The sequence below is a fragment of the Esox lucius genome, chromosome 8 (assembly GCF_011004845.1).
Source record: "Esox lucius isolate fEsoLuc1 chromosome 8, fEsoLuc1.pri, whole genome shotgun sequence".
NCBI classification, from domain to species: domain Eukaryota; kingdom Metazoa; phylum Chordata; class Actinopteri; order Esociformes; family Esocidae; genus Esox; species Esox lucius.
In genome coordinates, this window is record NC_047576.1 from 26,290,610 (window position 1) to 26,316,461 (window position 25,852).

Genomic DNA, 25,852 nt, shown 5'->3' on the forward strand with positions numbered 1-25,852 from the left:
GCATGTAAGAAAGAAATCAGGAAGTGACTTAATGCTGACTGTTTTAGTTTTACGGTGGTTTCTAGACGCACATGATTTGTTGGTGTAGCTGTTTTGAAATGAATAGTTTTGTTTAGTCACAATTATCTTACCACAAAAATAATTCAACATGAACATATCAGAAATTGGAGCAGTAGGAGATGCCATTACTGTGCACGATTTCTCAGAGAAGATTATGGAGCAAACGGTTCACTTTCACGTCATAAAACTCGTTGGGGGATTTTTCCTTTGGGTCGGCTCGAAACCAGTGTTGTCCAATTTAGCTGTTTCAATGCAGAGTACGTTTGTAAGTAGCCTATTATACAATAAATACATTGTTACCATAGTAGACTCATTAACAGATATGGATGGGTGGCTAGCCTGCTAGCTTCACTTTGTAATTTTAACCTGGTTAGTTATGCTGATGGTGATGCCCTGTCAGTTTGTAACCGTAGCTGTGTTTTTTTTAGGGTTCGATGCCGCTGTCTACGTTAGTTCTAGGGGACCCTTCGGACACAACCCCGAATTCACTTGCGCAGAGATTGAGTAAGCAAGCGCCCATTTGTTCATCTTTCTGTCAGTATTGTACCAATTAGGATTTGCTGCGGCCTGATTATATTACTAACTTTTAACTGGTACTGTACATCACGCGCAACTTATTCGTTCACATTTCTCTGTTTTACACAGAACACCCAGTCTGTATTTGTACTAGATTGATCATTTATTTTTTCAAAGTAAAACATGGGAAACTAGAAATAAGGTCCCTCGCGCGCCTCTGCTATAACAACGTTATGCTTTATATCAATGTGAAACTTGACATCCAATACCAATCTAAATTTGTCACAACTTTCTGTTTGGTCAAATCTTGCTATGTATCAACTTTACAGTAGTTCAGTTACTACTTTATTCAGAGACAACAAAAAAACAGAAAGCTTGACAGTTTAAGAACTAACCTCATGCTCAGATGGTCAGTTTACACAATCTGAAATGCAATTACCCAGCTGTCCTCTCGTCTGTGTCTTTGTATTCCAGCTAAGAGAACTAAGAAACAGGTGTTTGTGAGCTACAACCTGCCCATGACTGACTCCAACATGTCTCTGATGGTGGAGAATAGGATAAAGAAAGAGATGGAAGTTCACCCTGACAAGTTTTAACCTCCAAACCCTTTTTATCTTTTTTTTTAAAACGAAATAGGAAATGTGGTTTTCCTCATTTTTGTACTTTCTGGGCTAATCACTGAGGAGTGGGATTAAATCAGAAACTGACACTCTGTAGAGGCTGAAAAAACTTGCACAATGTTTTCTGATACCATTGCCCACAAACTCAGTCTATAGAAATGTATAACTTCAATAGTGTTCATTTATTTACATCAATTAAAGTGGTTTATTATCAAAACAACCTGTATGGTTTTTATATTTACAAGTTTGTCATGTAAAAAAAAAAAGAAATACATTGTGGTTGACAGTCAATAACTAATGAAATTTCATTTATTTTACCACAACTTTTTAATAGCTGGTATTGTTTTAGAAATGAAGAAATAAGCAATACTTAGGTCGTCCATCATATATGTGGCATTTGCTTCAAATGTTCATGGTTGAAATGTGTAGTTTGCTTGGCCTTTTAAGGAAATCTATGCTATGCACATCTTGTGACTAAGTGTTCTATGAAAACGATTAGATATGCATAGTACATAAAACATACAATTGTCCATACATTAATCATTGATGGCACATGATTAGATGTACCTAACATTGGTATTCAGTCGTTGGTATATCAGTCACAGCTATTCTAACTAAATCACACTATTGCACCATAATTTATATTCTATTCTAGACATACTTTAAAACCCTATATGTTGTGCTTCATGGCTCGTCAGGGGATACAGAGGCAACGACGGGGCCTACGGCACCCCTACTTCCTGCAGCTATGTGGCCAGCTATTTTACAGTGCTAGAGGGACTGGTTCCAAGAAGTCCTAAAAACAGCAATATACATCAAACATTATTTCACACAGTGTTGAGAACAGGAAAGGTAAAAGGTGAGAATTAGCTAAACAGGAATTTTAAGCAACAAGAATGCCCTTGGCAACATGACAAAAATAAATATTTAATTACTGATAAATTATTTTCAAAGTCTCCCGTCCAGCTGAAATCTGAACAGGTTTTTTAAACTGAAGAACCGTCATAAAGTCCTTCAGAAACTGAGTTGTTTCATAGTGAAGACAGGCTTAGTACCAAAATACATTGGGTTCTAAAATCCCTATGAATCCTCCTAAATCGGGTTCTATTTGGGATGCATGTATAGCATACTATTTACTAACTGGTCACCAGTATTGTCCACTCAACACTCAGTACATTTTATTTTACATAAAATATGGACAAAGCCATCACAGTTTCTGTAGGTTTCCGGCTGTCATAGACATACAGTAGAAGTCAAAGGTTTGGACACACTCATGAGTAATGTGTGTCCAAACTTTTGACTGGTGCTGTATAATTATGTAGACAACCATCATTCACGAACATTATTGGGAGCAAAAATACTCCGCTTTTTCTTATTATGTCGTTACATTGATTCCCTTACTACTTTGAATAAAGTGCCAACATTAATATCTGACTGGGGTTTGGGAGGCACAGTCACAAATGAACCTATCAAGTAGGCTATAATTTCTAGGCCTGGCCTAACATTTCATTTAATTTAGAGTGCACCCATTTCACCCCTGAAACTTGGCCCCAAAATGAGTTGGCCAACAAATATTTAATTGCATTTGATTTAACTTTGAATAGTAGTGCAAAAGAAATTAATACAAATAAAATTCATCGAGCACAGATCATTGATGAATACCATGAAATTTCACTTGAAATATAGCATACATTGCCAGCTGTGCTGCTCTGACAGCATGACATCTGTGCTCAGTGTGAAACCCTGCTGGAAACATGATGAGCAATCAACTAACTGCCAACCCGTGGCAGAAAGGGTCTTTTTTGGGTCTTTGCGTGCCTTCAGACATACACTTTTAGTAATTCCAAACATTACTGAGAGGGCATTGCACGCTGATAGTGATTGCAGAAACAGTAGCACAGTAACCGGTAGCTATTGATATAACTAGTCATTTTAAATCTCAAGCTATAAGAGACAGAGAGAGAAAGTTTCAGGTTTTCACTGTTTTTGGAATATTACCATTCATTATCAGCGCCAGATCGCAACTGCAACTTCAGTAAATTTATATTAAGCGTTGCGATCAGCTTGATTGAGCCATGGGCTAGTTACACTGGTGCCCTGTTAATGGATGGATGACTCAACGAAATTATGGAAAGGGTCTTTCTGTATGAAAATAGATTAGTTTATTGACCTAATCACTTGAATTCACGGCACTTAATTATGTAACATGAACATATTTTATGTGTAGTTGTTACACTATCATGTGTCACTGTTATTCACCTTCCGCTACATAGCAGTTCCACTTCATCAAGGTTTTTAAAACTCAATGTTAGGTGATTCCTTTATCTGAAAGTAGTATATGGACTAATGTGTATGCAATGTGTCACAGTGACTCATTGGTACGTTTGCTATATGATATAGGTACACACCTACCTCTGCACCAGGATAGGCAACTGTAGCATATACTTCAGTTGTCACTGTTATAATGGTACCATCCACCCCCTCAAGCTAGGAAGGAAAGCTGACAAGAAACAAATCTAACTAGCTGATGGATGCAAACAATGTTCTCCCTTAAAACAAATATTGATACGACATCATCTGTTAAAATGGGACTGCTGGCCAGGAAGAAAATTTGACGGATGAAAAAAAACATATAAAAGCAAAATCTTCTGTTTCCGTTAGATAACTGGCAAGGCCCCCCCACTTCAATACTCCTTATTTGTAAGACCCCTTTCATTTTAGGTCATATTTTGGACACTGTCCATTCAAGCAATGCACAAATGTGGTTATTAAGGTGCTATAACCATGTTATCTTTTGCTTTGGGAAAAGGGACAGTTGGGTAGCTTGTTTAGTTCGTTATAGTCTCTTATCTATTTATAAAGTTGATTTTATGTTCAACTGTTTAAAAAGGACATGTGAATATATCCACCTGAGGCAAAATTATTACTCAGAAAATTCTAAATGACCGCAGTTGCTCGTCATCGTTTTCAGGATATTTCTTTAATCCTATTTCCTATTTGATTCATGAAATAGTGTTATTTAACTATTCGAATGATGTTAATATTGATGCATCAAACAGTGTTAATTATTGGGTTAATTTTGACACGCAAAGACCCAAATGTTCCATACCATACAGGCAGAAATACACGGAAGTCATTGTAATGAGTTTCCGTTAACTGGAAATACACAGATTGGTGAAATACTCTGATGTTGGGGCGCAATAGGACACATAAATAGTCTGTACAGGCTTAGTGAATCAATCACCCAGCCATTAAACAAATCAATGGGGTGTCAACTATCAACAGCTATTACTTATTATTGTTTTGGTTCTCTTGAATGCCCATGTCAGGAATCGTGATGTTATTATTTCTCACAAATAAAATGCATAAGGACGGCATCTCAAGACTAAAAAGAGGGTAGTCATTTATCCAATAATCCCATCAGAATGGAAATCAGAATTTTCTAATGAAATGGTCCCTGCTGGAAAAATCTGACAAGCAGGATTATTCCATGTCCTCCTGACTGAACGAACACATTAGACCAGCCCAGTCAGGACGGTGACCAGCAGTGGGAGCGTCACTTCGGGACGGTTCCAGCCATCCCCAGGTCCTCCGTCTGTCTGCTGCTAGGACGACACTCCCACCCCATTTACCACTGTGCTGTGAATGATCTGCTCCCCTCCGGTTGTATAGGCATACGACGTAGGCACTGCTGCCAGAGCAGTAGCCACGGCGGCTGTGGCGCCCCCGGTGGCCGTAAGATGCAGAGGCGTGTCGTGGACTCGGGAGTAGGAGTCCCTTTCCCCAGGCTTGGTAAGGAGGAGGTGCTGTTCTCCAGGCCGATGGGTGAGAAGGGGCTGGCGGGTGTAGTTCTCCCCGTCCGCAAGGCTCTCGGGCAGGGGTTGGTTGCGCGGCTCGGGCAGGAGTAACAAGCAGATTATACACAGCAGGGTGCAGGCTGCAAAAATCATATGGTGTAGGAAGTAGCCCTTCTGGTTGTGGAGCTCCATGATGGGGGCTGTTAACATGCCAAAACCAGCGCTAGCCAGCACCAGGCCCAGACCACCACCCCTGAGAAGGAAGGAGAGGGTGGGAAAGAAGGAGAGTAGGCAACAACAGACCAGATGCAGCATAGGAAAGAAGCAATTAGTCATTTGCATGTACTGTACATGACATATTTAGGTTACACCACATGATGGCGCTAGTAGGCCATTCTATAACAGAAACTTACACTGATGAGCCAAAATATCATGACCACTCACATGTGAAGCAAATAACGTTGATAATCTAACAAGAGCACATGTCCAGGCCTGGGTAGATTAGACAGTAAGCGAACAATCAGTTCTGGTAGTCAATGTGTTGGATGCAGGAGAAATGTGCAGGAGTAAAGACCTGAGCTACTTTGACAAGTGCCAAATTGTTATAGCCAGACAACTGGGTCAGAGCATCTCTGAAATGGCAAGGCTTGTTTGGTTCTCCCGGTTAGCAGTGGTGAGTACCCACCAACAGTGGTCCGAGGAGGGACAAACCATAAACAGGTTTTGGGTGCTCCAGGCTCATCGACGTGTGAGGGCAATGAAGGCTACCCCGTCTGGTCCAAACCGACACAATGTCTACTCTGGCACAAGTCACAGGATGTGTTAATGATGGTTATGGTAGGAATGTGTCACAACACACAGTGCACCGCACCCTGCTGTGTGTGGGGCTGCGTAGGCGCAGACCGGTCAGAGTGCCCATGACGACACCTGCCGCCAGTGCCTACAGTGGGCACACGAGCATCGGAACTGGACCTTGGAGCAGCGGAACAAGGTTGCCTGGTTTGATAAGTCCCGTTTTCTTTTACTTCATGTGGATGGCCATGTACGTGTACACCATTTACCTGGGGAAGTGGTGACACCAGGATGCATTGTGGGAAGACGACAAGCGAGTGGAGGGAGTGTGATGCTCTGGGCAATGTTCTTCTGGGAAACCCTGGGTCTGGGCATTCATGTGAACATCAATTTGACATGTGCCACCTACCTAAACATTGTTGCAGACCAGGTACATCCTTTCATGGCAATGGTATTCCCTGATGGCATTGGCCTTTCTGCAGGATAATGCACCCTGCTACACAGCACACACTGTTCAGGAATGGTTTGAGGAACATGATGAAGAGTTCAAGGCGTTGCCCTGGCATCTAAAATCCCCAGATCTCAATCCAATTGAGCATCTGGGGGATGTGTTGGACCAACAAGTCCGATCCACGGGTTCTCCACCTCGCAACTTACAGGACTTAAAGGATCTGCTGCCAGAATCCACAGGACACAAGGGGTCTTAAAGAGTCCTTGCCTTGGTGGGTCGGTGCTGTTTTGGCGGCACATGGAGGACCAACAGCATGTTAGGCAGGTAGTTATAATGTGTTGGCTCATCAGTGTATTGTTGGTCTACTCTGTTTTACAATACCTGCTTGTAGTTAGGATTTAATACATGTTGGGGTAGGAGTGTTCAGACTATATGTGTATTGTGTGGTACCTTATGACAGTTGGAGTGATCTCAGCGCAGAAGAAGATGCTGAGGGTGCTGACAGCATGAGAAGAGAACATTCCAATTATGGAGAATGCCACAGAGAACTTCCTGTTCAGAGTATCCCTCAGAACTATCCAGACAAGAGGAGGAGACAGGGAGAGGAGGTGAGACAGACTGATATAGACATGTCAGTCAATGACCCATGTAGTCATATTTATCACAGAAAACAGTTCGAGTACTGACCAGCACATCATTAAGGTTATTAACTATGCTGTTAATCAAAATAACCAACTGTCATATTGACATTCATTCGGAGTGTGATTTCACAGTCAAACTTTACCTGCGTCATGGCGAAGGCTGTATTTCCCGATCACTGTTTTCAAAGTAAGACCACGGATGGTGGAACAAAAACCGAGAAAACAAGAATGAGTATAAACATTAGAAGAGGTCATTATTCATCTCACAGAGACAGATCGGATTTAACGATTGTGGATGAAGGCATTCTCCTTGTAGGGACTTCATTGAGTCACAATAGTAAATCCATTATCTGAGTACATTGTTTCTGTGTAACAGGATAAGAATATAATAGGATGTTGTTGCTTCGTGATTTCCTTTTCAGTGATATTTCTGGATGAAGGACTGCATTGGGGGATGTCCACATTGGTCTCTCATTAAAGCGTATCACAACACGCAAGCTTTCAAAGACCCACAGTTGAACTGAATACTTTTTTTTGTGTGTGTGTGTGTGGGGGGGGGTCTCTTTAAGTGCGCGTGTGTGTTTCCCATAAGAGATAACGAGCATGTTTCCCTCCAACTCACAGTTGAGCAGGCCGAGCTGCAGGAGGGACGCCAGGGCGGTGACGATCATGAAGGTGAGCAGCCCCCCCCGGCGACCCATGCACGCCACGGCCGGGCACAGTGCCAGGCACGTCGCCACGGCGATGCCCGCCATGGTGTAGTAGTCGGCATGAAACATGGCCGACACGGGAGCCTCGGGGTCCATCATACTACGGGCGAAACAGTGATGGATGCCGTACCCAGTCAACCTGAGGACAGATGGCAGGACATACTCAGAGGAAGCGCTATGAGGGAGCCCCGTCTACTGCTTCACATCGGCGTTGGCCTCGTCTGGGTTTAACGGTTATGAGGTTAGTATTCTGAGCGGGGCACCAGGGTTTAGATCCCGCCAAGTTACACACAAACATGCATCATTATTACCAGGAACCAAGCTGTGCCAGAAACCATATTCCAGCGGTCTAAAAGGAGGTTGTGAACTGGTTTACACACACACACGTGCACACGCACGCACACACACATACGCACGCACACACACACGCACACACTTGATGGGGACTTCGTTTCTCATGGGCAACCTAGCTCATTTGTTATTCATGCTCTGTTTGGCACAGTGCCAACTGCCTTTTATACGGCTACACACACAGACACATAAACACACGCGCACACACACACACACACACGGACTTACGAGTTGACGCAGAGCACGACAATGTTCTTCCACAGGTTCCTGGTGCTGGTCATCTTGACAATGCAGGTCCTTTTTGGCTTCTTGTGCAGCTCACACTCCAGCTCTGGAGGTAACACAGAACCAACATAGTGAGAACTTATAACTGGCAGGGAAACAACACAGACAAACACTCAGACAGCGCTCTAAAGAAATTCACATCACAAAGACTCTACGCTAATGGTCTTCAGTTGCTTCTGAGTGAAACACTTTATTTTGCGGATCCCACAGTATTAATCTGCTCTCAGCGTGAAACCATTTCATCATGGTGTGTGTCTGGCACCAAGTCTAGTCGATACCTTTCGTGATAATGAAACTAGAGCGGGGCAGCCTGTTTATCACACTGAATTCATTGCATACACATTTCATCAGTGAGGTCAGAGACCTGTAACTACATAGAATAACTCCAAGACAATCATATTATTAGTTTTTGACCATGATGTGTTGTTGAGTCTACCTGAGATATGCCAGAGACCAGGGGTATTCAACTCAGGCCCTCAAAGCTAGTTTCACTTTTTCATTACAACCCTCTAATCAGGGACGTATTTAGACCTGGGACAGCAGGTGGGTGCAACTAATGATGAGATAGAATGGAAAACCATCAGGTTTCGGCCCCCGATTTGTAAATGTTCAATACTCCTACAATAGACTTCATGGCCAGCTTCAAAGCAGGATATACCCACTTCACACTCTCTGTCTCTCTCTCTCACCTCCTCCATCGTTCTTACCGGCTAGAACAGCGCTGGGTTGGGTTGTCATGTCAACCTGGTTCATCCTGGCGATGCGAAGCATCATGGCTTTAGAGCGGCGGTAGTGTTGGGTGGCTAGGAGCCATCGCAAGGACTCTGGGAAGATCCTACAGAGAGTGGGAGGAGTCCGAGAGAGAAAGAGGGAGGAGTCAGAGAGAGAGAGAGAGAGAGGAGTCAGAGTAAGAAAGACGGAGAAGGAAAAAGGAGGAGAGTGAGAAGGTTGGAGGAGAGTTGTACAGAAACAATAAAAGTGCTGTTAAAACTGACAGACTCACAGACTTCTCCCCTCAGGACACAGGTGCAGCTTTGGGATCCACCCTTTCAGTAGTTACATAAATGTCCCTAACCAGGCAGGGCCTACAGCAGATACTAGATTCTGTCAGATGTGATAGGCTATAATTAATTATAAAACCCATTGCCTCATGGTTGTGAGTTCTGTGGTCCACTTACCAACTAAGAATGGCACAGAATGGAATGAACATCCAATCAAAACATTTGCAAAAGTCCCTAAATATTGCAAGCACAGCAGAATTAGGATTTTACCCACTAATGATTGAAATCAACATTCAGCCCTCATCTAAAGGTAGGTGAACCTAGACAGGATCCAGATGTCTTTTTAAAACACACAAAAAAATAAAATAATTAGTTAGTAAAAAACTCCTCTTAGGGTTTTTTTTCCTAGCCACTGTTCTTCAACACTGTTGTTGCTCGCTCCTTGGTGTTTCAGGCTGTTTTGTAAAAGCACTTTGTGACAATTGCTGATGAAAAAAAGGATTTCTATTTTTTATTGAGTAAATAATGACAACACAAAAAGAAAACTATCTGGCACATGGGAAAAAATCAACCCACAACAGAGCCAATAGGAATGATGGCTTTCCATAAACAGAGGGTACATAGTGGTAGAATACCTGACCCTGTGACCTGACCCCGAATTAAGAAAAACCTTCACTATGTAAAGACTATGGAGACCACCACAGGCAGCAGACACTGTGCACACTGCCCATAGGGGAGTAAAGGAGGAGGAGAGACAGTGGCCGAGAGAAGAAACACAAGAGACTGACAGAAGGGACATCAGAGAAAGACAGCATTGTCTGATGATCTAAACAGAGCCTGCTGTGTCCAGTGCACTGTACAAGGCCGCTCCTGGTCCTGATGACCTGGTTTGTAACATCTAACCCTTGACCTCACATCGTGGTGGAATCCCTTAGCGGGCCAAGCTACTCCCCTAATAGGAGAGATCTCCTGTACCAGTGGACGGAGTTATGCCGCATTAATAACCAAGTGGGAAGGTGGAAAATGCCCAGCTCCCACATGGTTATGTTCGCAAAATTCTTTCAATGAGTGGCCGGGGGCTTAGATCATACTTCTAATTTCAAACCTGAGGAGGATCGTCTCAATGGAAGGGGGGTGACACGGGAGACATTCAGAGGAGGCTTCTCACCAGATGTAGGGTAGCATGAGGACAAAGGGGCATATAATGACGATCTGCAGGACCTGCCAATCATCCCGAGCCGGCCAATCACGGCACAGAGCTGCCACCCCGGGCATCACCAGCTGCCCGCCCACCATGAGGAAACTGGCCACCATGGTCATGGAAAAACGCCAGCCTGGAAGGCACAGCTCAATCCCTATGGTGGAGAGAGACAGAAAGAGAGAGGAAAAAGAGAAGGAGCAACAGAGTGGAGAGATGAGAGAAAAAGAGAGAAGAGGTTAGACATATAAAGATGCTGGTCATGGAGGCGTGGCAGACTGTTCATTCCTATAGAGTGGTTAGTCAGTGAGACAGAGACGTCATATGGGTTCAATCAGGTCACATTGGAGGCATTTGTGACTATCCTGTGTTTGTGACCATTTCTGCTTGTCCTGCATGCATGTGTTTACAATACTCCAGAAATACTAATGTACAGCATGTCACTGTGGTTCTGTGTTGCAGCGATATATGGTGGTTGTGTAACTACAGCACTTAACAGTGACAAAGACTGCATCTCCTTTTAAAGAAACACTGAACATACTAACTAAACATCCCCTGGAGAAACCATCAGTTAACCAACAGCAAACTGATCACTCAGACCTCAACACTATGATCGTTCTCAAGGGTTCCGAACCGTTCAGTCGGTGAGCATTTCACGGCAACGGCCCTTACTTCTCTCACTTCATACCCCACTGCCAGCTACCCTGTGGTACAGTCCAGATGGTCTGCTCCAGATGGCAAGGTCTATTTCAAGGTGACCAGTAGGGGGGTTTAGAAGAGGGGGGTGGTGCTCTCACTAATAACCAGGGCTCATATACTGTCACTTCCCATGGCAGGGACAATGGAGAGAGGAGAGAAAGGAGGGAGGAGAGAGGAGGGAGGAGAGGGAGGAGAGAGGAGAGAAAGGAGGGAGGAGAGAGGAGAGAAAGGAGGGAGGAGTGAGGAGGGAAGAGAGGAGAGAGGGGTGAAGAGAGAGGGTCAGAATACAAACTGAGCCCTCCTGTTAGGAGATAACCATTTCCTTTCATTCATCAGTTGGATCCCTGAAGGAATAATAACACACCTTTCTGCTACTGAAATAAAAACCGAGAAAGACCGAGAGACAGAGAGGGATAGGCAGAGAAAGGGTTAGAAGAACCTAGCAAAGAGCCTCCTAGTTTGGGGGCTCTGTTCACAAAACTAAACAGACCTCACAGAGCGCTAAGACAGCAACCAGACCAAAAACATAAAAACATAAAACATAAAAAAAAATTGGAAAGCCACCTTGTCTGAAACAGAGAGTACCTAATGAAAGAATAACTGACCAATGTGACTGACCTGAAATTAAGAAAAACCTTGACTATAAACAGACTGAGCATGTCCTCGCTGTTGGGAGAGGGTACTTCATTCTGACATGGCTCTGGAGAGAAGTCAGAGCATCTGACCACTGCCCACAAAATTAGGTAGAAATGGAGCTGCACTTCCGAACTCCATTCAAATGTATGACCACATTAGAGCCACATATCTTCTTCAAATCGCACAGACCCACGAAGAATTTGAAATGAAACCTTGAGAAACCATATTTGTTAGTGAACTATTGCAATGTGCAATCACAACAACAAGATTTGTCACCCGTTGCCATGAGGAAAGGGCAACAAGTGGAGCACGAACAAAATTGTGGACCTAATTCATATTCATGTCTTCATTCATGTTCTCTGGTCATTTTTACTCTAAGCAGTTTGCATGTTTTTAGATCTGCTTGTCCTGATGGTGTCCCCGGGCATGTGCTTGGCCCAGGAGGTTGTCCCCATGTGCTTCAAGACCGCAACCATTGTGCCAGTGCCGAAGCAGTCAGCTGGATCCCTACCAGTTTGCCTACCAATCGAACAGGTCTACCAAGGTCACCATCTCCACAGCTTTACAATCTGCCTTGACTCACCTGGACAAAACCAACACCTATGTGAGAATGCTGTTCATAGATTTTAGCTTAGCTTTCAAAAGGGTCATCCGCTCTAGGCTGGTCAACAAACTCCCTGACCTGGGGATCAGCCCCTCTCTCTGCAACTGGACTTTGGACTTCACCTCCTCCACCCTGATCCTGAACACTGGTGTCCCACAAGGCTGTGTGCTGAGCCCCCTCCTGTACTCCCTCTTCACCCACGACTGTGTTCCTGTACACAGTTCCAACAGCATCGTCAAGTTCACAGACGACACCAGCAGCACCTGTACTTTTTGAGGAGGCTGAAGAAGGCCCGTCTGTCTCCCAAGATCCTTGTGAATGTCTAACGCTGCACAATCGAGAGCATACTAACTGTGCCACAGTGCGGTTTGGCAGATGCTCCATGGCCGACCGGAAGGCCCTGCAACGAGTGGTGAAAACCACCCAGCCCATCACTGGAGCCCATGCCATCGTAGACCTCCAGCGCAAGTGGTCTTTGCATAGGGCGCGCGGCATCATCAGAGACCCTTCACATCCATGCCACAATCTGTTTGCCTACCTTCCATCAGGCAGGTGGTACAGGTCTCTTTTTTCCTGCACCAGCAGGCTCAGGAACAGTTTCTTTCCATCTACTGTAACCCTGCTGAACTCAGTACCCAACACTAACCATACCCACCCGCCCACCTCTTAGTACTGCCTCTCAGGGACCTTGTTGCACTACTCTCCTTGTGCTACTGGACTCTGACGTTGCTTTGCAAAGTCTGATATGGGTGTTTTCAGTTGTTACATGTACACATCTACCTCTGGAACCTCATTGCTGCTATTCCTGGATTTCAGTTGCACATGCCACTTTGCACCTTCAATTTCCCATTTAGAATTGACATTTGTACTTGCATTTGCCTGCACTGCACATTTGTACATCCTATATATACTATACATTGTTCTTAATTGTTTCACTTGTACATTTTCTGGATTCTTCTATTCACACTTCTGGTTAGATGTTAACTTTGTTATTAATTGTGTTTTGTACATTTTGATGTGTTTATTTTGTTTTTGTTAAGTGTATTATAGCTTCTACTTGCTTGGCAACTTCTATTTGCTTTGACAATGTAATCAAAATATTTACAATGCTAGTAAAGATCTTTAAATTGAAATTGAATGGGATAAAGGACACAGACAGTAAAGATGCTTGGAAAAAGTTTAGCATGATCTCCTCCCTACACTGACCTCTCTGTAACTATATCAGGAAGGAGGCCTAGGGGTCAGCAAGGCCATAGTCTCCTCAGCCAGACAACCGCCATCATTCAATGACAACGTGAGACTAGCCACACCACTATGCTATGCTAGGAGACAAGATGAGATTTGGAAGCCCTGCCAGACTAGGGTCAGCTATACCTGAAGACTGACAACCTCTCTCCCAGACACTATCTCTGTATACATCTCTCTCTAAGCCTCTATCTCTGTATACCCCTCCCTCAGACTCTATCTCTGTATACCCCTCCCTCATACTCTATCTCTGTATACCCCTCCCTCATACTCTATCTCTGTATACCCCTCCCTCAGCCTCTTTTTCTGTATATCTCTCTCTCAGCCTCTACTTCTATATACCCCTCCCTCAGACTCTATCTCTGTCTACCCCTCTCCCATCCTCTTTTTCTGTATACCTCTCCCTCAGCCTCTACTTCTATATACCTCTCCCTCAGTCTCTATCTCTGTATACATCTCTCTCTCAGACTCTATCTCTATATACCGCTCTCTCCCAGCCTCTATCTCAGTACACCTCTCTCTGTATACCCCTCTCTCTAAAATCAAACACAGAGCCCTGATCCCACTACCCGACTCTTCTCCTTACTAAACAAACAGACAGGCTGCTGCATTGCTGCTAAGGTTAGGCTGTCTCATATAGTCTCCACAGGTAAATAACTCAACCAGTGCTAGGTACACTATAACCACTGATAAAATACATGGGTAGATGTTGGGAGGTGGTGTCTGTTCTGGGAATTAGAAACACACATATACACACACTGCTGGCAGGGACTTTTTGTTCCAACCAAAAGAGAAAGACTTGTGTGGATTACCTCAGTAGTAACCGCCATCCCCCTCCTGTTCACTCCCCAAGGCTCAACACTCCCTTTCTCTCCTCTCTCTCCACTATACAGTACTCTCCTCCTCTGTCCTTTATTTCTTTCCACTGCAGTACGCTCTCCTCTATCTCTCTACTACACTACTCTCCCCCACTCTCCTCTCTCTCCACTGCGGTAGTCTCTCTCCTTTCTCTCATCTCTCTCCTCTCTCTCCTCTCCCTCCCTTCTTTTCATCCCAGCCTCTCCTTAACTAAGCTATACTGCTCTTCATATGTAGAGTTTGTACACTCCGCTATCTTCCACACCCACCACTGTCCCACCCTCCAACACTACTGTCCCACCCTCCATCACCACTGTCCCACCCTCCAACACCACTGTCCCACCCTCCATCACCATTGTCCCATCCTCTAACCCCAACACTGTCCCACCCTCCATCACTACTGTCCCACCCTCCATCACCACTGTCCCACCCTCCAACACCACTGTCCCACCCTCCATCACCACTGTCCCATCCTCTAACCCCACCACTGTCCCACCCTCCATCACTACTGTCCCACCCTCCATCACTACTGTCCCATCCTCTAACCCCACCACTGTCCCACCCTCCATCACCACTGTCCCACCCTCCAACACCACTGTCCCACCCTCCATCACCATTGTCCCATCCTCTAACCCCAACACTGTCCCACCCTCCATCACCACTGTCCCACCCTCCAACACCACTGTCCCACCCTCCATCACCACTGTCCCATCCTCTAACCCCACCACTGTCCCACCCTCCATCACTACTGTCCCACCCTCCATCACCACTGTCCCATCCTCTAACCCCACCACTGTCCCACCCTCCATCACCACTGTCCCATCCTCAAACCCCACCGCTGTCCCACCCTCCATCACCACTGTCCCACCCTCCATCACCACTGTCCCATCCTCTAACCCCACCACTGTCCCACCCTCCATCACCACTGTCCCATCCTCAAACCCCACCACTGTCCCACCCTCCAACACCACTGTCCCATCCTCAAACCCCACCTCTGTCCCACCCTCCATCACCACTGTCCCACCCTCCATCACCACTGTCCCATCCTCAAACCCCACCACTGTCCCACCCTCCATCACCACTGTCCAAAACTCTGCTGCCACCACAAAAGCCAGCTTTGTCAAGTAAATTGAAAGTTCCCAGAATTTTGTAAACCTACCACACCAAATGGAATCATGGACTGTGTAAATCTATTTTGTTTTTGGTTGTGTTTCAACAGGTTGGGATTTCACACACATGATTTATTTTCTAGCTTTCTTTCATTCTGACTGTGATTGTCCCTTTGTACTGGTGTAATACTAACACATATTGTGTGGACCACGGTGGTTCACAGCACCATGCAACCGAGGTGTACAGGCTTTACAGTGTGTAGTATGAATGAACATCTGGAGGGAATGGAGGACATTTAACCGTGTAGAATAATGAAGTACATCTGAGACCTTTAAGTGTTGTGGCCCTGACAGTCACACGGACCCAGAGGAATAATACTGATTACAGTAAGCCTACACACATGCACTTTCATTTTAATATCCTTGTAGGAGTACAAAAAATTCCATTAAAACCCTGTGTTCCATAACCCCTAACTCTACCTTTCTGACAGGTCAGCAAATGTCTGCATCCTCATGAAGGTGAAGTTCAGATCATGGATTCAAATCTAATCAAAGTATATTAGTAACTTAATTTGTCGCCCAGAGGTGTTGACGACAACAGTGAAATGCTTAATTACGGTCCCTTTCCCTCTAAGTAAACTACATGAATAACACTGAAAATGAACAGAGTCTCCATAGCAATAGCAATGATATGCAAACTGGTGAAGTGTATTGCAGGGAGTGGTGGGTTGTTTAGATGTATGAACATGTAGGTGTGGGTAACACTGGAAATGTAATAATCAGTAACAGTAGCTGCATACGTGATGTGTATGAAAAATGTATGTGTGTGCGTTTATTCATGTGTGTGCTGTGTCAGTAATACATCTGTCAGTATACATCTGTGCTAATGTTATGAGTGAACGCACGCGTGTGTGTGTTTGTGTGTGCGTGTGTGCGTGCGTGCATACGAGTGTGTGTCGTGGGCGGTCTAGAGTCTAGTGTATATAGTCAATACTGAATGTAGTCTATACTGAAAGCAGACATTTGATCATTGACATTGACAATGGTTCATTTGGCAGCCATTTTTAACAGTCTCTTGGCCAGGGTGGTAGAAGCTGTACAGAAGGCTCTGATGGTTAAAACACACCATGCCTTAATTTAGTAGTATAAAGAATATTCAGTGGCTTGGGTGGCTGGGGTTATTGACTACTTTGGCCCTTCCTCTGACACTGGTCTAGTGATGACAGCGTGCTTGGCCCCCTGTCAAGGTACTGTCAATGGTGCAGCTGAGCCGTGTAACGCTTGGAGGAGGGTAGGGCCCGTGCCAAATCTATTCACCCTCTTAAGTGGTTCTCATGGGCTCTCTTCACAACAGTCTGGGTCTGTGTGGATCACCACAGGTTTCTGGTAATGTGGACCCCAAGGAACCTACCAGCTCCACCTCAGACCAAAGTTCAGAATAGGAGCCCGTGGTCCCCACTACAAGCCATCTTCTTCAGCATTGCATTCTTCACTGATGTCTCCTATTCCTCTCACATGTAAGGCAACTCCCCAAATGTGTGTGTGTGTGTGTGTGTGTGTTTTTGTGTGAGAACAGGAAGATCAGAGATGAATTAGCTTAGAAATGTCCCAGAAACTCAGCCATCCTCAGAGAGTTTGCTCATGGAAATGAATTGGGGTGAGTGAGAAGAGCATGGAGGGGGGCTGGGGAGGGATAGAGAACAGAGGAACTGGAAAGACAGGGACACCTGGAGAGAACAGGCCAGCAGAAAAGGGGAGGGGGAAAAGCAAGAGGGGAGCATTTCTCTGTCTGACACACACCCTGACTTCTCTCATGTCCCGCCATCAGCAGGTCACAGACACACTCCCACACACTCACACACACTCACAAACTCTCTCTCCTTCCTCCAATCAACACAAGAGTGTTTCTCTATGTCTATTGTCTTACTATGACTATCCCTCTCCAGAATCTTCCCAAACTAATTCCCACTGGAGCCTATTACAATGAACACCATAGCAACCTCAGTATAATTATGGGCTGTTATTGTCTATTAGTTCTTTTGTGCATGTCTACTGGTGTGTGCTCCAATGCTATAGTACCTCTTCCTACCCCCACAGACTAACAATAATGATTACAATGCAGCTGACAGAGGACAGGGGGGTTTATTTAACAATAAAGCTTTGTTCATTTAAATAAATGTCTGGACATGAGAGAATTTCAATATTGCAGCATGTCGCAGTCTGTTACTATAATGTAGCCTAATTGACAAGATGAAATGCATGCAATCAGTGAAATGCAGTGCCATGTTTAAGTGGTTAAATTTAGAAAAAGAACATAAAAGCTTCACTGTATGATAGAACCCCAGAGAAAACCATGGCAACCCACTGCATAGCTAGTATCTGTGTGGACACTGAACATTGTATTTCTTGTAGCACGGACAACATACACACAGAAACTCACACTCTCTTCCTCACCCGCCTCTTCATTTTTTCTCTCTACACACACACACAGATTCACTCTTCCTTGCCACCTCTCTTCATCTATCTCTCTCTCTCTCTCTACATACACCCCCCATACACACACACACACACACACACACACACACACGTTTACAGGCCAAGTAAAATGGATCCCATTTAAAGGACTGTTCTTATTTCAGCTGACTAACAGCAGTACGGGGATTGTCTTGTGTCAGCACAGTTAGCTGTTTGAGCTGAGGAGCTTGTGTGTGTGCGAGTGTCTGTTTCTTAGTGAGTGTGTGTGTATGTTTGTGTGCATCTGAGTGTCTGTGTGACACAGCAAGGTCAGCCAGTCTTATCCAGGATTACTGAATGTGAACTTTCAGAAATGCTGATATTGGAAACAGAAACTGATCAGGTGAAAAAAATTAAATGCTAAGCCAGAGTTTCTAACTGCAAGCTTGATAGGGAAAAAACTGCTTTGTCAGCCTGCTTTCCAGTGGAGCGTGATGACAATGACCACAAACACAGGATTTAAAGGTTCTATACAGGTCTTTGGTTGATGCCCTCTGAGACCAAAGAACAAACAGCAACCATCTAAAGATAGCATCCATCAAGCAAATATAACGCTACACATTCACCAGCAACAAAACTCAGAAGATCTTTCTAAAAACAACAGAAGCATAATATGCAATAAAACAATCTAAAAATCCCAATCACTTTTTGGCCTCTTTAATCTGGACTTTATGAAGGATACAACACTTTTGTTGTATGGGATCCTGTGTCTTACAATACAGAGTACAATAAAAGTGTATTTAATCAAGGATTTAGTTAATCCCATAACACTTCTCACCACAGTAATAGGTGGCATCCATTTTGTTGGTTTGTTTTTAATCAAGCTCTAAAGAGATTTGTTTGACTAGGCTGCTGTAATGAACCACCCCCCCAAGCCCAACTTTTGACCCCTACTGACTGACTGCTCTTCCATCTTAAATATATATTTGTATCTGCAAGATTATTCCAAATTCCCATAACTGTAGTTAGAACATTTCGCAGGTTTTGCTATATTTCTTCTTCATTTGGCTCAAAGGTTTGATGAACTGTGTTTCTTACAGCACTACACACACAGCAGTAGGCTTAGTGCAAATGTCCCAGAATGCATCTGATGGGAAAACACCATTCTCAAAGTACACGGCAAATATGAAATTGAAATTCAACACTACTGTTGTTTGCTCCTTGGGGTTTAAGGCCGGGTGTCTCTGTAAAGCACTTTGTGACAACTGCTGTTGTAAAAAGGGCTTTATAAATACATTTGATTGAAATTTGATTGATGAGAAGTTTCATGTGACAGAAATACCTATAATACATTTTCAAAGAAAAAAGTGATCTGAAGATAATATAGACTATAGACTAATATACACACATATGACTAGGAATGTACTTATCTATGTGTGGATTTTGGCTAGGCTACTTTGAAACAGGATAGAAATGCCTTGCTGAAAATTTTGACTTCCTCAGCACAGATAAGGTGAACGCCGTGTCCAGTGCTTAACAAGAACTAACCTTTTGCTCAGACTTTCATTTGAACAAACCTTGCACTGTCAAAAGCAGCAAGCTGTTGGACATTAATGTTAATTATCCAGTATAATCTTTGTCAAACTACTATGATTGGAGGGGGGTAATGTACTGACAGGAACTGATTATTTTCAGTATCATTTGAAAATATTTGTTGAGGAGAGTGGTGTTTTTTTAATTGCATGTACAGTTTGACCAGCCTTCAGTCTGTCCTATGATTGAGTGTAGTCTGGCCCAGAGTTGTAAAGATGAACTGCTATGCACTGGATTGATTAACCACCCTTATTGCCTTTGCCTGGCAGGCTCGCCTCTCCCCACTGGGATACTCTGCCACTGGACATATTAGCGGGGCCGAGTCACTGGCTAACTCCCGCTCTCCCGAGCTTTCCTTATCAGGAGGCATCGCATCATGCCAGGCTTTTAACTGCATTCAGTGTGACTGGGTTGAGTCACTGGCAAGCACTTTCAGCCTGGTTTTGTGCCACCTTAGGCTTGTACAATGGGAGAAAACGTTTTGGGTAAAACTCAGACTTGTCTAAGTGTGGTTAGTTAGTGGTATGTTGATTCCCTTGGGTGGTTTGGGGTTGTGCTTGGCAAATTGGGTAGGTTGGTCTTTTTCCTGCCAAGTTGTCCCCGTTCAGACCCCCTTCTCAGTACCCAGTACCTACACTGCTGTGAATCAAAGTGACAAGCCCAGTTTGAGAGCTGTCCTGAACAAGGGACCAATAAACGGCTAATTTCACATGGATACAGATAGAAAACAGGAAGCAGAATTTCTAGAGGGGAACTAGATCCCAGGATCCAGGTACAGTACTTACTCAGTAGATAGAGTGAGAGAGTGAGGCCAGCTAGACCGAATCCCTCAAAGAAACGTAGTGTGCTGAACATGGTCACGTTGAAGGAAAACGCTACACTCAAACCAAACACCAACATGAACAGCACAGAGACGATGAGCACCGGGTGACGTCCGAACCTAAGAGAAAGACAGGAGGAGACAGGGGAGAGGAGTTGGTGACAGAGGTAGGCTGGTTGAAAAATGTGGCAGAACTGAGAAAAATGGCAAGAAAGACGAATGGAAAGGAAGACATTAGTCATTTGGTGTGGAACATTCAACTCTCTCTTCTCTTGATCAGAAGTCTGCAGGACAGCGGGTCGGAGAGTTGTGACCTGGGGATTCTAGAGCCTCTGTTGCCATAGCTACAGCTCATCCCACAGACTCTCAACAGGGAGAGCAGTGGGTGTTTTAACACCAGATCTCACTCTATTCTGGGATGTCTGGGGGAGTAGGAAACAGACACCAAGTGGGATACGCACACAGTCTGTGTTAACATTCTGCAGCAGACTGTTAACTCTCTAACCTACAGTAACAAAGATGGACAGTCCCTTTGGCCAATGCTTAAACCAAGCCCATGCTTTTAAATCTGTGAAAGTGTGCATGCATGGGGAGCGGTGTGGAGGATTGAAATGCAGCCAAAGACATGGAATGGAGGAAGAAGACAGCGTCGGTAGCATACCAGTCGGCCATGACTCCCATTACCAGGTAGCCAAAGATAGATCCCACTAGGAGAGAGAACTTTGCGATGTGAACCTTCCAGGCCCAGTCACACACCAAGTTCCACTGCAAAAATAAAGAGGGAGGGGGGTGTACTTGTGTCACAATAGGAGGTAATATTAACATCTCATTTACAGAGAGAAAGTCGCAATCAAGAAAGGCATGTACTATTGAAAATCTTTCTCAACGATGATTCTTTGCGGTTCCTAATGCAATACCCGTTTTGTGTGAATAATGTCAGGTTTTGTGCTGACCAACTGCACTTTGACTATAAGCTGCTAAGAGTGTGTTGTTTGCTGTAAAAGAGAATGAGGGACAAAGACACATCACATACAGTGTATCTACCAACAGCATGTTATCCCACAGCAACCTCAGGGAAAGAGCAGACGACAGCTGTTGAAACAATCCCTAAGCACAACTTGGTATGATTCTTTTCAACTCACACCACAGTGAATTATCCTGGAAACCCTTTCTGTCTCTCCGTCTCTTCTCTGACTCACTTTGTATATCTCTCATTCTCTCTCTCTCTTATGCACACACACATACACACACACACTGTCCCACTCTCTGAATCCCTCCCTCACTCTCTCCGTTTCTACCCGTCTGTCGGCGTCGCTCTCTGCGAATGTGTTGATCATTCAGGTTGATAGTGTTTGAATGTGCAAACACATTCTTATCTCATGGGAACCATTCAAACTGCTGAAGAATGGGAACAAGAGAGGGAGAGAGACAGAGGAGCAAGAGATGAGTACCTGTCTGTGTTCAGATCAGTTTATAATGCATCTAGGTTTTGGGTTAATGCACACTAGTGTAGTTAATTTAGAGAAAAGCGGCCTGCACAAAGTGTGTGTTTGTATGTGTGTGTGTGTGTGTGGTACATTAGTGTGCAGTGCCAGAGCAGCTGAGAGTGAAACTGCTTCACTGTTTAACAGTGACTCATAACCTGCTGAGCCCCCAGCCCCATGTGTTCCAGAGAGAGGGAGAGAACAGGATGGAGATTAAAGTGGGGGGGCGGGGGGGTTGGAGGGAGAGGACACAAGGTAGAGTGGAGGACAGACAGAGAGAAATAGAGAGGCGAAGAGACAGATGGAGGGAGAGCAAGGGCAATACGGAGCAGGACAGAAGATTTAGATAAAGGAGGAGAGGGGAGCGTTAAAAATAAAGGAGGAGAGGGGAGCGTTAAAAATAAAGGAGGAGAGGGGAGCGTTAAAAATAAAGGAAAGGGGAGCGTTAAAAATAAAGCTGAGGGGAGCGTTAAAAAGAGGGAATGAGAATACTGAGGTGAATGAAAGATGGACTGATTTGTCTGTCTAAAGTGAGAAAGATTGGAAGACAGTCTGTAACTGGTTTAACTATGTTCAATGTAAACCCAGTATGATCAGAGAAAGCAGATGTCATCAGATAGCATCTCAGTAAACCCTCAGGAAGGATCACAAATACAAATAATCCACGCTAGATTATGAGGACGGAGATAAAATTAATTGTTCATCAAGTGTGCTCAGAAGCAGGTTACTAAGTTGCTGGGCTAACATATGACTAACAGCAGCAGGTTAAGGGGGCAGGCTAACCAGAGACTAACAGGTACAACCTCTGCTCTCATGAGAAACTAAATAATAGGCTTCACAGAGGTATATTAACATTGCATTAAAACTGAACGCCCACTGTAGGATGAATGATATTAGCTTTCATGGATAGTTATCCTCCAGGGTGGAGTGTGTTTTTGATCATGCCAATTCAGGTCAGCAAAGAAATTAAAATACTGGAGTGAGATGAGCGGGGCTTGCTGGCGGCTCCTAGGGCAAACTGTTATCTGAAGCTACTGTAACAAAGGCTATGGCCCTTAATGGAATACTGAACCAAGTGCACGCGCTGTCCATGGTGCTGGCTAAACTCATTCATTTGATAATCAGTTTGGCTTAGTAAATGCATATAATGTATTGTTTGTGATGCTGATGATTCGTCTGTATTTTTCAGAGGCAGAAATCATAATAGGGTCCCTGTAGCACACTAGTTACCTTGGTAACCACATTCTGACTGAGTCCCGTCTGCAGCTCGAGCTTCCACTCCGTGCATCCGCAACGCATGCCGCCGCTGTCACCTACAACGTCTGGAGTGCCATTGCCTCGGAGGTGGTGAGGCATGGGCGTGCCACTGCCACCGTTCGTTGCGGTCACTGGTAACTTCAAAGAACCAAGGGTCCAGTTACTTCCGTTAACAAGAGGGTGCACGCACGTGCCGTTTGGTTGCGCTAAAAGGAAATAATCCGAAAACTGGCTGAACCCGATAAATAAAGCCGGTATCCACGTCAGAACAACTAGCTGTTTTTGGTGTTTCCCAAATCTCCCAAGAGACGGTAGTACCGAAGCGTCGATGCGCGGCAGTAGCCTGGGGGCCTGTGTCTGCTCCAGCGGCATGAAGCCGTTCTCCGAAGGCGGTTGGTCCCGGTCTTGCCTATGCGCCTCCGCCACCGGTCGCTCCGGTCCTGCTGCCATCTCGGAGACAATGGGCTGCCAAAACCCGCAGCCAAACTCCGGGCGCTCGGCTGCTCTTTCCACTTGGCTCCGCGTAAACCCTTTGTTACAAATGAAACTCCGTGCGCACGCTGACAAATCCTATCCAACAAAGAAGTGCAGAAAGGGGTTCCTCTGGTAGATTGAGCTACCGAGCTGTTGCTCGTCTTGCCATGGTACTCCGGTTAAAATGGCCAAACCGAATAACGGTTTCAGATGGAGAGAGGGAATCAGGTTTAAACAAACTCGTGGAAACCGGTGATATTAAGGCATTGAGCGGCAGACATGCTCACCATGCTGATGGTCTTTGTGCACCAACGGGTTATAGCATCCATCCGTGTGGGGTTAATCTAGATACACAGAAAAGGCATGTAGCCTATGGGTGACCTATCAGACTAAACTCAAGGCTGCACGTCTGCTAGCCTCTCCACGCGCTCCACAGGTAACACACCTGTCCAATCCTTGACCCTTCGCAAGTGGTGTTCGTGGTGGAGATCATTGCTCCTGTTTGCAGACAAAAGCCCCACTTCTCCTATGTCGTGCGTCTGTCAAAATATTAGAATTCACCATTTGATTCCCATCAATAATCCTCTATTTGCCCATGTCGTCCCGTCCTGATTCCATTGACTTTGAACAATTTGATCAAACACTCCAATCCTGCTCGGTTTTAGCGGTATCCTAATCGATGGTGAACCGCACAGTCGCTTGGTCTCCGAGACAATCAAGTCCCGCCCTTCGCGGTCATGCGCCGCACTTTAATTGGTCCCTGTTCACTGGGCGATTGCACCACTGACAAACAATTGGGCATCCGTGCTGTAGCCTATGCCTACCCAAACGCTGACAAAGATCTCCTTTGTTTACCCCCTGCCCTATTACCTTCAAAACAATAATACGGGTTTATGAGTAATATTAATCATTATCGTCGATTGGGGGAACCGGAGATGATGTGTTGGACGCTATACGGAATAGTGTCAACTAGAGCGAAGGGCCAACAAGCAGGCTTCCAAATAACTGCGTCTGTTATAATATGTATATCAGAATGTCTTATTCATAAATAGATAATATCGTTATCATTTGTGCTGATGACAATAGCCTGTCTCACAGACGGCTTGCAGCTGCAGCCGAATGTACAAATGACATTATCTCACCCTCAAGGGGATGCGTGGCTAGTCTGACGCGAGAGGTCGCTAAATGATCACAAATTGTAATTAGACAGACCTACCTGTATATTTCAACACCATAAATAAAAGTCAGAAATTGTGAAAATTGTTATAATTATGTAGTTTTTTCACAAAGTTGATCTGGCTGGTTTAATATGTGTCTCTCTGAAAATTATATTTTTCATCTAACACGTTTCAGGAATGAGTAAAACATCCCACTCAACATTTTGTATCTGTCAGGACTTTGCTCTCAAATGCCACCCAAAAACATAAAATATAATGCCACCAGATTAAATAAAACAACACTATCGACTGGTGAGATAAATTGAGGAATTCCTATTCTCAAAATTATAAAAAGGTATTCATGAATCAATAACAATACTGTGTTCCAGATTATTCTTTGTAAATGTTGTGCTTTGCACAATACCATAGACAAAATTACATGTAAATTATGTTTACAATATAATAATATTTCACTATCATTTGAAACTTCATTTGAAACAAAAAGGAATTAGTGGAAACAAAAATAATCCAAAATAGCAAGGGGGATATGGTAAAATAATTTTTACACTGGTAGTGTTACAATCATGAAAATGAACATTAATTCTACCTTTGCCTCAGCAACCTGCAGTCCAGATCTTCATATACATCTCAGGCAATGTCCTCCAACATTCCTTACACCTTGAAAGCTGCCATTGCCTTGAATTATTTTTGACTGGATTTCTCAGTCAAGAGTCCTATAAGTTTGTTTTTCAATGACCATGTCTGCTGTGGCTAGTTCTTGGGCCTCCAAAATCATGCATGGTTGACCATCATCAACTTTTTGTCTCAATTCTGCAAGAAGAAGAAAGTGTATAGCCAACAAACAAACAATTAGATATATCAAAAATTATTAATACAAGTCTTAAGTTTCTTTGATGTTCTTGTACTATCCAGCTTGTACTGATGCATACAGTTTTAGTAGATCATTTTTGGTTTTTGAAATATAACCTGGGAGAAATAGATTCAACATACTGGATGACCCAAGCTTGAATTTGTGAGTC

The 25,852-nt window shown here is 44.3% G+C and overlaps 2 protein-coding genes across 2 annotated transcripts; one reads left to right on the forward strand and one right to left on the reverse strand.

Moving 5' to 3' along the window:
* Nucleotides 1–31: 31 nt before the first annotated feature.
* Nucleotides 32–1,370, forward strand: psmg4 (proteasome (prosome, macropain) assembly chaperone 4). Its single transcript, XM_010872424.3, has 3 exons — nt 32–325; nt 489–564; nt 1,051–1,370. Exons 1-3 carry the CDS (start codon nt 149–151, stop codon nt 1,170–1,172), a joined length of 375 nt encoding a protein of 124 aa, XP_010870726.1. The 5' UTR covers nt 32–148; the 3' UTR covers nt 1,173–1,370.
* LOC105011941 (solute carrier family 22 member 23) lies at nt 1,360–24,374 on the reverse strand. The gene is made up of 10 exons (XM_010872427.3): nt 23,155–24,374; nt 21,102–21,205; nt 20,406–20,560; nt 10,393–10,579; nt 8,931–9,058; nt 8,167–8,269; nt 7,500–7,726; nt 7,021–7,053; nt 6,687–6,810; nt 1,360–5,246 (listed from the first exon to the last, which is right to left on the reverse strand). The coding sequence occupies exons 1-10, from the start codon at nt 23,629–23,631 to the stop codon at nt 4,802–4,804; spliced, it is 1,983 nt and encodes a 660-aa protein (XP_010870729.1). The 5' UTR covers nt 23,632–24,374; the 3' UTR covers nt 1,360–4,801.
* Nucleotides 24,375–25,852: the final 1,478 nt, after the last annotated feature.